At 33.3% G+C, this 12,765-nt stretch overlaps 1 protein-coding gene across 1 annotated transcript; it reads right to left on the minus strand.

Annotated features, from left to right (window-relative positions):
* Window positions 1-1,970: 1,970 nt before the first annotated feature.
* Window positions 1,971-12,240, minus strand: LOC125072199. Its single transcript, XM_047682723.1, has 7 exons — window positions 12,193-12,240; window positions 6,034-6,275; window positions 5,669-5,909; window positions 5,019-5,177; window positions 4,546-4,605; window positions 2,741-2,850; window positions 1,971-1,992 (listed from the first exon to the last, which is right to left on the minus strand). The coding sequence occupies exons 1-7, from the start codon at window positions 12,232-12,234 to the stop codon at window positions 1,971-1,973; spliced, it is 876 nt and encodes a 291-aa protein (XP_047538679.1). The 5' UTR covers window positions 12,235-12,240.
* Window positions 12,241-12,765: the final 525 nt, after the last annotated feature.

Raw genomic sequence — 12,765 nt, forward strand, 5'->3', positions numbered from 1 at the left:
GCCAAGAAACTCAGTAGTTACTCTTTTTCGACATCTAAAAATACAGTCATTTTAGTTAAATACAATTATATAAGTATGTCATGTCTCCTGCCTGAAAGTCAACAAGCATTAACTCCACGCTTTTTTATCATCAATATAATCTTGTATCGAATAATATGTCTTCTTTACCAATGTATTACAATTGACTTGAATCTATGAAACGGCAAAGTTAAAAATGTCTAATTGATCTAAAGTTCATTCATTTCGATCACGACCTACTTAAATGTCAACAAACTCAACACCATAAGAGACTGTTATAGACTGGAATTATATAATTGATATCGCATGTTCATGCAATGGTGATAGGTCTTTTTAAATAAAGAATGTAGGATCGCGATTAGTTGTTCACTAATATCACTACGTGTTTATGGTGAAGTTGGAAAATGTTTTCCCATGATAAGACCTGTGACCTCGAAATGTTTACGTATCTGTATCTTAGATTATTCTGTCCCGATATTACGGTTTGGGTATGTGAATTTCTTTGGGAGGGCTTAAACTAGTTAGGTTTCTCCAAAAATATATATTCCTAGAGAAAAATTTAAAGAAATTGTAATTATTTTTATTCGGTCTACTTTAAGATTTTTGCATTTTTCCCTTAATGTTCGCTATCGCCCATAATCAAGAAGGCTATCAAAACCACTTCTTACACTAGAGAATCTAAAAATCGTTGTCACTTACCTCTGTAATAATGTATTGTAATTGATGTTTGCCAGTGTAAACACTCGTAAGTGAATAGAACCCAATTGTTCTGATGAGCAAGCAGAGAGCCCTACCAGCGGTTATTTATGGTAATTTCATTACACAAATGACACTTTTAATTTTAATACCTAAGCTTAGGTATTAATTTTCTTTCAAAACGAATTTACTGATATAAAATTTTTCTCTCCAACTAAAGTACAGCTCGTGTTTTTCGATACGTTAGTGACATAGGAAGTGAGTATTGGATCCAAAACTTTTACAGCCCTAAGCAGATCGTACACAGTGAAGTAGAGCATAATTTAAAGTTATTTTTGATGATAGCAACATTTCAAAACGTTTTAAATATGTGGTACTATCGTTACTTCTGATTTCCATAACACAAGTGCTTTAGCTACTTACATTGGGATCAGAGTAATGTATGTGATGTTGTCCAATATTTATTATTAAAAAAAATACACGACCGTGATTGTAAGAGACTCGGAAATATCTCATTCTTCTGTAAGTTGTGTAATGTTCACTTTTTGGTCGGTTTAACAAATTAGATAAAATATATAATATAATTTATATCAGCTAGTAGACACGCCGTGCTCACTACGCGCCAATTTATATATGTATTTAATTTTCCCGCGCCCACGCGATACGTGTCGCTCAAGATGACAGATGGACAAATACACAGATAATGTATCTTCATATAGAATATTAATCTAATACTAATTAATTTATTATTTCAGATCTGAGTACACTTCAAGTAGTAATTAGTCTTTGGATCGAAAATGTATGCACGAAAAAACTGTCTTAAATGTTAAAACTCAGACCATCAGTATCATTAAGATTACATACATCACGACTAATTCCATGCTTGTATCGTTTAAATATATTAAAAGTCAAAGTTTTGTATTTTCTAACATCATTACCTACTTCATAGCATAGATAACTTGATTCTTAATAACCACTTTTCAAATCCGAGCTGAGGTAAAGATAAACAAACCTTAGATTTAAATATTCCATGCGACTTGCTTACAGCTCTGGTATACTGTGCACTTCTGACTAATCTTACATCCACTTTAATTTTACTTTCAAAATTTCTATAACAATTCGCCGGCATTCAAAACGCCATTTTTAAGAATGCATAATGAATGCCATAGATTATTCGAGAAGAGAACCAAAGATATCGCGACAATTTATTTTTAAAATTGTTTATTTTGCTTCATTTATTTTTTGATTGGAATAGACTATGCATAAGTTGTTCTACACCTTTTAATAATGTTATATTTAGACTCCGTTCTCGTATTGGCAGCACGGTGGGCAGAGGAGGAATGGCACTCCATAATTTGTTGTTTTGGAATAATATTTGTACGTATATAAATATGGATAGATAAATTTAAATAAAACAGAATGCTTAGCAGAAAGAGCTTACGAATACTGTAATACAAAAAACTGAAAAAAAAAACACAGAATTAATTTAAAATATTGTCAACCATTCTGAGATTTTTTTAATGCCGTCCACAAACTCAACACCACGAGAGGCTATGGTCGATATATATAAAGATATATATTATATTATATGATAAAGATTGCTTGATTGTTAAGATTACAGTGACAATAAAGAAATGTACAAAGTCTGGCTAAATCCAAATACATCTCAATTTTGACCTTTAGCACACACACACACGTTCTATAATTTTATTAATACTATACATTCTTCTGACCATCTCAGAGACTATTTGCATAGTATTTGCGCAAACACAGAGTACTCTCTTTTCCTTTTCAAGTCCAGACTCGAGACGGATCGACTTCAACGAATAAAATTAATCGATATCAACAAAAAAAAAACCTGAGTAAATAATAGCGATTCGATAATTGGCATTAGCAGCCAGTAAATTCGATAATGTATGTAGCTATTTCAATATATAAATAAGTTATCAAAAAAATAAATATAATTAAATAATTTTATTATATAAAAAATATAAACATCAAAAACATTAATTTCGTATGTAATTGCAGGCTGTTATTGGTGACAGTCTCCTGCTTCGGATCGTTATTATCGAAACTAAAATCAGTAATTTCCTGTGACGTTGACTGCGAAACACCAAGTTGGTAAGGCAGAGGCACCTATAAAAAAGTCAAATATTATATGCTATTGATATATATTTGATTTCTAATTGTTCTCAATGATTGAGAACAGTAAAAAATCGGTAAAGTAAATAACCTCTCGATAGATTTTACCGAGACGAACCGGCAATAAACCCAGAAGTTACTCTTTTCTAACATTTGAGATACATTATGTTAGTTCAACACAATAATATATCCTGCCTAAGAGTCAACAAGTATTAGCTTTATCATATATATAATCTTGTGTTGAATAATACGTTTGTATAATTTTAAAAACCGGCTCGGTAGTAATACTCTTGTCCTCAAAATTTGATATTATAGTATCGATCGATTTCTGTGAAGATTTTCATGTTTGTTCTTTAAGAATAGCACTAATATTTTAGCAAATCAATTTAGATATTAGCATTAGCAGCCCGTAAATGTCCCACTGCTGGGATAAAGGCCTCCTCTCCCTTTGAGGAGAAGGTTTGAGCATATTCCACCACGCTGCTCCAATGCGGGTTGGCGGAATACACATGTGGCAGAATTTCGTTGAAATTAGACACATGCAGGTTTCCTCACGATGTTTTCCTTCACCGCCGAGCACGAGATGAATTATAAACACAAATTAAGCACATGAAATTTCAGTGGTGCCTGCCTGGGTTTGAACCCGAAATCATCGGTTAAGATGCACGCGTTCTAGCCACTGGGCCATCTTGGCTCACACAATTTAGATATAGATTTGTCATAAATAAATCTCGTTCTCCTACCTTGACTTGACCGGCACCGAATCCAACAATAATTGCTATCGCATCATAAATATACAAACTTTTTTCTACCCAAGCATATACAAAAAAATAGACCTTATTCTCTAAGAAATTTAGGAAGACGGAATAACAAATACCACCCGATGCTAAGTGATCACTGCCCTGTGACTTTTGTAACCTAATAATTTTAATTTATTCCTCATATCGCCAGTGCCATCAACCCAGGGACTAAGAGGTCATGTCCTTTGTGCCTGTATTTACACCGGCACACTGACACTTCAAACCGCAACACAATCATACTAATATTTGACAATATGAGGCAAATATATTCTGCGTTCAATGCACCAAAAATAAAAACCACATGTTAAAATAATCTATCTTCGATCCGATTTGAGGAATTAAAGTAATTGCTAATGTAATTTATTCAGAGTGATTAAGCAAAGGGCCTTAACAAAGACAATTAATCAATTACAATTAGGTTATCAACTGCATTAATTAAGCTATTAAACCTGTTATTAGTTTAAACAGAACTTGTAAGATAATATATACAATTACTTCGGCCTAGTTTGTTAATTAAAGTATACTTTATTCGAGTAGGCTTTTGGGAACACTTTTACTGCTGAGTTTCTTACCGGTTCTTCTCGATAGAATTTAAATTCCGAACGGGTAGCAAATTTAAATTATTAACAAATTCGAAATCGAAATATTTGTTATTCAAGTACATTACACCTTTGTTTTAAAGGCTATAACTACCAAGCTTCAGTTCAAATCTATCACCGGTTCGAAATGTGCTAGATTCTACCGAAAAGAACCAGTAATATTTTCGAGTTACTTTTTTCGAACAATTTATTTGATAGATAGTAAATAGATTAATTACAATTTAATTATTTTTTATATTATTTTTTAATAAAGTTATATTTAAAAAAAATATTTTAAGATATTGTTTAACCTTTTCATGAGCACGTGGCTTCATCGCATGTTTCATAGTAGCGGGTACTTTTTGTAGAGACTGTAAATATTTTATATAAAAATAGTATATCTATCATAATTTCTACAAACTAGGTCAATTTCAGTACCGTACAGTAGTGTATTAGGCACTTAATTTTATATTCATCCTCGGATATGGACTTTTTTCTTCACTGAGAAAGTAATTATATAACAGGTAGGCGAACCAATAAATGGACGTCCAGCTGGTAAGTGGTCACCGCCAAAAGACTTTGGCACTGTAATAAAATATCAACCATTCTTTACATCACACAAACCATCCACCAACTTTAGGAGGTAAGATGTTATGTCCCTTGTGCCTGCAATTACATTGGTTAACTAATCCTACAAAAACTAAAAAAACCTAAAAAGTTATTAATATAAACCATTTTCACTCGGAAATTGTACTAACTTACTAACTTTTGAAACTGTACTAACTTTTGCCTTTCTTGTCGTTTTCTTTTGGTATATGTTAACAGGGGTAATGCTCTGTATAAACTCCTCCATGACGAAACGAGCTCGGGATACAACAATTTCTAGCGCTCGCATCTGTTTGGCAGTTTCTGATGGTTTTGATACCATTAGATACTGATTAACCTGTAGGAAAACGTGGATATCGTTATATTTCAATGAGTTTCATTATGAAGATCATAGAGATTTTACACGTCATTAATTAAAGTCACAAGTTTTTCATCAATGTTAGTCGAGCAATAAAAGTCTATGGGTTTTCTGTCAAGAAATTTTCGAATCAGAAATAATTTTGTAAGTTGCTTTTGTTCAGCGTTCCCGTGCTTCGGAAACGATATAAAGCCATTGAACCTGAAGACAAAATTCAGAAGATCAGGTCAGCGTTCTCTTGTCTATAGGAAACCACATACGACTGCGCTCATCACTCTCGGGTCGGATTGTTCTGCCATCGACCTATAAGAGTTTGGGAATAGAGAGTGGAGTTATGTTTGCGCACACGGTTTTTGACGTTAGCCGATTTTCAATTAGACGGTCAGCAAACTATGAGGACAAATGTATTAATTTTTTTGATAAATATTTAGTGATGAGTAAATCATTGTCTAACCATTTCTTCTTAATACCTTTTTTATTGGACACCATCCAAATTTTCTTGTTGTAGCAGCATCGGTCACAAGCATCCAGACGATCGACATCACCCTTGGAAATGTGGTATGTGGTTCACCCATCATCACGCCAGGTGTCTTAACCAACGATTCAAAATCGGGTTCTGACTCGAGAATCGAAGTATCCACTAATAATTTCGTACGAATCAAAACTTGAATCAGTTCAGGAATCAATATTCCATCATCTCCTTCTAAATTCCTAAACGTAAAAAAAATGTATATGTTTTCTAATATTTGATAAAAGTGATTATACTTAAACGTTATTGTTTTTCATGCATTTCAAGATATTTACTTAACGAGATAAACAATAAATTATGATTTACTTAAGCAGTTCCAGCATTAGTTTTCCTATTTTTCCTGGTGCTGGTCTGGGATAAGCGATACAATCCGTGTTAAAGACTTTCGCTGGAGCTAACTCCGTCTCAAAGGCAGCTGCCAGCTCTCTTTGACGGGAATCCTCTGCAGCTAACCAGTCCAATGTTAGCGAAGACCGATAGGCGGCAATACCAGACAGGGTAGGTCGAGTGACATTGTATGGTGTGTAATAATAGTCATCCGCGTCACACTGGGGACAATTATTATTTTGTATAATTCTTCACTAACTGTTATATCTACTTTATTTTTTATTCTGACTGAATAACCAGACAGTACTCTATTTATAACCCGATATTTTTTTTCTTACGTTTGGTAAAATTATCTACGAAACGTAATTTAAAAGCGTCCCAATACAAAACGTTTCGTAATTTTCTAAATCCCATGTATATGAAATTAAGAATTTAAGAATCGTCTATATCGTCTACTTGTTACTTGTAACTCTTAAAGTAATCGATTAATGATGATGATAGATTGTTGAATCTATAATGCGAGTATAGAACATATACGAGGAGTATATATATTATGATAACAATATATGTAATGAAACAATGAACGTAGAGCTACAGCCATAATACTCATAGTAATGTAATTTGAAAGAACATTGTTTCCCAAAGATTTTACGGAATATTTTCATGCAATGCATGCATGCAACATATATATGTAGACTTTAAGAGACGACCTGACTTAACACTTAGGCTACCTAACACCTTTTCTAAAGATTTTTTCGAGTAACATACGTAAACCTTAATTTCGCATACGAAGCGTAATTTTATAGAAACAAGACGGATATAACACAGGACGAAAAAGAAATAAGATTAATTTATTCATTATCCATCAATGAAAATTAACATCAATCTCATATTTTTCTTCTGAATTTCTAAGATACTTTAAAAGCTATTAAAGACTACATGTTACTTTAACAAAGTTTGTTTTAAAGCAAAACTTTTTCTATTATGTACACTTTGTAAAGATAATCCTCTCAATAAGCAAAGAATACATTGTAGGAGGCGCATCGTTCCACGAATTATAATTGAACAAAACTTTTTCAATTCGGCCCCACTCTTAAGTCGGATGACGACGTAAATGAATTTATACAATTTCGCGCTTAAATTGAAACAACGGAAAAGAAAAATAATCTCATGTTGTTTTAACAATTACACGAAAAAAACCACAACAACGAGCTGTAATTAGAAAACTTGGTTGCTCAAAATACCTTTTGTATCATTAAACTGACAACGATAAACGTAGGCTACGCATTCGGTTATCCAACAATTATACGACCAGACATAATTAATCATATTCATTATTGTCGTAGTGAATACCATAATAGATTTGGATTATTTTATTATTGTATTATTATTATAGATTAACAGTTTAAATAAACAAATGATCAATTTCAACAGACAACAAAAAAGTAAACAAGATTGACTTACTCCGCTGAATTATTATGGGTCAGCAAAAGCAAAAGTACACTCCCTGTTTTTCCGATGTCATAATTCGATGAGACAGCAATTCACCATCGGCTTTACGTGTTTCCCGAGGCACGGGAGTGTACACACTTCCAACAACCAGACTCCGGGCTCAGAATTTTTACGACTAATCTCAATAACATTTTATCGCCCGACCTTGAGTTTGAACCTCGGGATGTGGGATGCGCTCTTACTAGTTAGAAACTAGATCAACGTAGTTAACACTCTGTACTGTACTATACAATCTGCCTGTCTGTTTAATGTTCGATGCAATAATCATAATTTGACACGTTTTTTCAAGAATAATGGTAAATGTTTCTTTAAATAATAAATAAATAAATTTAAAAGAGCAATTACACTAATAGCATTAGAACTTTTTAGTAGAGACTATATTATATATAATAAAGATGTGACAAACTGGCGAATTCAATCCATCAAACATCCTAAAATAATCATAAAGTAGGTACCTACTTTGAGACATTCCGATCGCGTCACGACGTTATTGTCATATCATTTACTTGGAAATAATGAAGTGATTTATCATTCCCTTTCTTTTTTTTAATTTTCATCGCCACCTCGATCAATCAAAATATATTTAAGAACGCTAAATGATATATAGGTCATTGCAAAAATCATTTTGAAACATTGTCAAAGATTGGATCCATATTGTTTTACTACTAATTACACTAAATGTATACTTACCATTACTACAGAACCCTTCGGCAAAGACTCTATATTTGTTTTTTCCGTGTAAGGTACACGATTCCATTGGAACGCATTACTTGGAATCCCTACAACCAAAACGAAAACCACTGTGATGGCCGTCCTCAACACAGATCGGAGACTGCGGGATGTCGATATAACGCTTCCACGGCCACTCGCGCAGCTGAGCGATCAGCGGAGCTCACTTCAGGAGTTCAAGGTGATCTTGCCCCCGCACTCCACACCAGAACATACGGCAACACTAGGTCATCCTAACTGCTGTCCTCAGGGTCCGACATAGACCCTACTCTAACATAGCTTTCTGGCCTACTGTATACTACTACAAATGTATTATATACTCTCTAACCAAAAAGAATGACATAAACAATTTTACTAATTTTTACTGGTTGTAAATAACACGAATCAATGTTAAATATATATAGGATATATAAGATATATTTATTATTGTGCATAATTTCCATCTTCTGATGTTTGTTCCTTCCAACCTAATTCCAACTTAATAAAAAAACCTTCATTTATCGTATGAAAATCACACGTGCATCTACCAACCCCTCTTAGAGCAACGTGGTAGAATTAGCCCTAAAACTCTTCAAAAAAGCAGAGGAGCTAAGCAGTAAGCCATTTACAGGCTATAACAATACTATTAAATAATTTAATGGTGCGTTGTCAATTAAATACTTGTGATGGCTACTGTTGACAATATTACAGAAAATCACAACACTGTATTTTTTGTGGATAGTTGATTTATAGAAACTTTTATGACATGCGTGTTGACAATCTAAAAGGTACAAACTATCTTTCTAAGGAACTGACTTGGTGGACTCTCTTTAATGATTTAAGGTACATTATTAAAAAGAGAAACTATAGTGTATCACTGAGTTTTAGAAGTCTCTTCAACATTGTAATATTTGATCCAGTCACGCGGTACGCTCGCAACCCGCTCTCGCATCCCTAATTTTGAGGGACTCATAAACATTACCGTTTTATTCGAAAATTGCCTTCAGTAACATCCCAAAATTATCTCGTATGCGATATAACACAACAACTTTACAATGGTCACACAACTTGCTTTTATTATTTTAATAATGACAAGCTTTTCAAACTGCCTACATTATACTGATAATAACATTTTATTGCAGTATTTTTGAGATTATTATTTATTTATATTGCTTAAATTTTTTCGATCATCTTCGTGAAACTCGAGTAAATTTTATAGTTGGTTTTTAATTTAACTCTAACAGTTTAACTTTCACAATTATTATTGCGCAGTAATTGTTATATTTCTCCATGGTTACGTCCAACCAACCAAAAATAAGTCATCTTAGGCAAGTTGCCTTGAACTTTTAAGTAAACTAACTTTTAAGAGAAATACTTAAAACTTAATATAATAAAAAACTTTAAATTAGTTTATTATAAAAAATATCATAAAACAAAAAGTATATAAAAAAACGAAACAAGTAACACTGTCTATAACAAGGGCTGACCCAAAGCTAAGGGGTTAACGTCTAAACAAATTTAGATCGTAAAAATGGTTGATGGCCCATCACGCGGGATGGGGTGTTAGCGGCGAAGAGACTTTATTACAAACATAAATTTGCCCTGTGCATCTTCTTTTTCCCTAACAAAATTTGTTAAATTTAATCAAGATATATATTCCGTGGAATGTTTAATATTTGTGTCAAGACGACAAGGTACCGGTACCTCTAAGGTTTTTTATTAAAGTATTCCTTAATCGTAATCTGTTTTGTCTGACAGAAATATATAATTATGCGACTGGTTACAACGCATGTATAATTTTATTATTATACAGACTAGTATCGCTTGCGATGAAAATTGCTATGCTATTCTATAAGAAAATACTCATAACTCAACGCAGAACACGCTCGTGAAATGTCAGAATGAAAGGCGATATTGACTATAATAATAATTATAAAATTTATAGGATACTCGTATAACCGTAAGTCAATTGCCAATTGCCAAACAATTCACGAGTGACATGCGACAAATACAAACACACTAATGTTTATTTTATTTTTGACCATTTTTTTCTGTGAACACAAATGTGGCGGAGTTTCTTTATTCACTGTAACAATTTATTAAATTTAATGAGACATATAATATAATATTTATACCGGAATACAAATTGTAGTCTATACTAATATTATAAATGCGAAAGTAACTCAATCGGTATGTCTGTCTTATCTGTTGTGGCCAAACCACTGAACGAATTTGATGAAATTTCTTATAAAGCAAGCTCTCTCTCAAGCGACTCCAATAACATAGGCTACTTTTTATGATCAATACCTAATGACGCGACTACTATTTCACTATACATCTAATTATTACTATAGATAATATACTGACGACCTCCGTGGTCGAGTAGTGTGTACACCGGTTTTCATGGGTACGCCACTCTGAGGTCCCGGGTTCGATTCCCGGCCGAGTCGATGTAGAAAAAGATCATTAGTTTTCTATGTTGTCTTGGGTCTGGGTGCCTGTGGTACCGTCGTTACTTCTGATTTCCATAACACAAGTGCTTTAGCTACTTACATTGGGATCAGAGTAATGTATGTGATGTTGTCCAATATTTATTTATTTATTTATTTATTTATTAGATAACTCCGGCACAGCTTTTTGGGGTAAATGTAAATTAGGTACTATTACATACTATTAAGCAAAACGCAGCACACTTTGCCCTGTCTGTGTGTATATAAACATCAATTGTCATGATTATCAGTTAGACGATAAATAAATTGATGCGCTTCCGACTAGCGACGAGAAACAACAAATTGGATATAACAAACACGTCAAACTGAGGGGCGTCATCAGCCTCGGGAACTCCTATTATTTCCTGACATCTGCCCCATCGCAGGCATCGATGACTGCGACGAATAGGACGACGACAACCACCGAACAAGATATACCCAAGGGCAAGACACCACAGAAATATAACAACTACTTTGCTAAAATGGCCCTATCCCACTGGGTCAAAAGGAAATGTGCGGTTGCTGCGGCTACCGGGGAGGACCAGTCCGGGTAAGCAGCCTCGAGGCCCGTACCCCGCTTGGCCTAGGTCAAGCTGGAAGAACCCGTTCTCTCTTAAATTGTATAACCGCAAAGAAAAGCAAATAAACGAATAAACTAAGTACAATTTATAACGTGAATGTAAACTCTAAATATCTAAACGAACAAACAATACTTTCTAACAAAATGTTCATTTTGTAGCGTTCGATCAAAGCTCTTTTATAGCGTCATTATTCATACGGTAATTGACAAAAAGCCGCCTGAGAGTAAATCCATTAGCAAACAGGTGGATATGGCAATGAACTCTTTTTTTACAGACATAATAACGCAATAATAGCCGGTCCGCACAGTTATGGTGTAATAAAAGTATGACACGCTATTTTTTCAAATTACTACCATGTTCGAGTGGATATAATGGGCTCTTTTAATATGATTCTGTTTATAATTTGCCAAAATTGCGATACGATTGATTTTAACGAACCAATTTTAAGTAACCGCCTGTAAATATCTGATGGATAAATGCATTTTGAGGACAAGTCTTGAAACGCACTCTACCACAAAACTCGAAAGCGGGTTGTAGACGTAGTGAGTTGGATTTTATTCGACAATTTTTATTCGACACATGCAAGTTTTCCTCACAACAAAATCATCAGGTATTACTTGTTATGTTCATGGAACACAGAAAAACAAATGTCTCATAAAGTTGAAACTCATTTGTATCATGACTGTTGAATGATAATGATTTCATCTTTCGTTCAAAGTTTCTTAAGCTTAGTTTAAAAAAAAACTTTTTTTTTAAACGTTTTTATACTTCTGTATACAAAGACTACGTACGTGGTAAAGTTGTAGTAAACACAACATTACAGACCGATACTAATAACGGGCACATACCTCTAATAAAAATAACACATATGCAAAAACAGCTACAAACATCCTGCTGACTATTAATTTATATTGTTAGCTACATGACTTTAATCGAACATTTTACAATTACTCCTAATACAATTCTGTCAAGTACCACAGATTACTAATATTTTTTGACAATTAGATAAAACAAAATTAGCTGTGGTAATCACATTCTTTAACGTGTTAATTTTAACCTTTAAGCACATATACATATAATTGACCCTATTAACTTTAAAGTAACTAGTCACGTTTCAGAAATATATTTCTAATTAATATCATTATAAAATCTTAAAAACTCTCGACTCATTTAGGTGCTGTAGAATCCTCTAACAAAACATCCCTTTACTGAATAAGCTGTTAACTGGACGTCTTAGGTGCATAAAGTTTGACAATATAAATAAAAATAAAAAATATTATTGTACGGCCGTTTCTAGACACAGCTGTATAGTCTATATAAATAAGGTCGAGAATCGATTGACGACCCCGGACCCTGAGACCTAATTTAAAGTTAAGTCATCAAATAATTAAAAAAAAAAAATTAAGATATCCTTTAAAAAA

This window comes from Vanessa atalanta, chromosome 21, assembly GCF_905147765.1.
Source record: "Vanessa atalanta chromosome 21, ilVanAtal1.2, whole genome shotgun sequence".
NCBI classification, from domain to species: Eukaryota; Metazoa; Arthropoda; class Insecta; order Lepidoptera; family Nymphalidae; genus Vanessa; species Vanessa atalanta.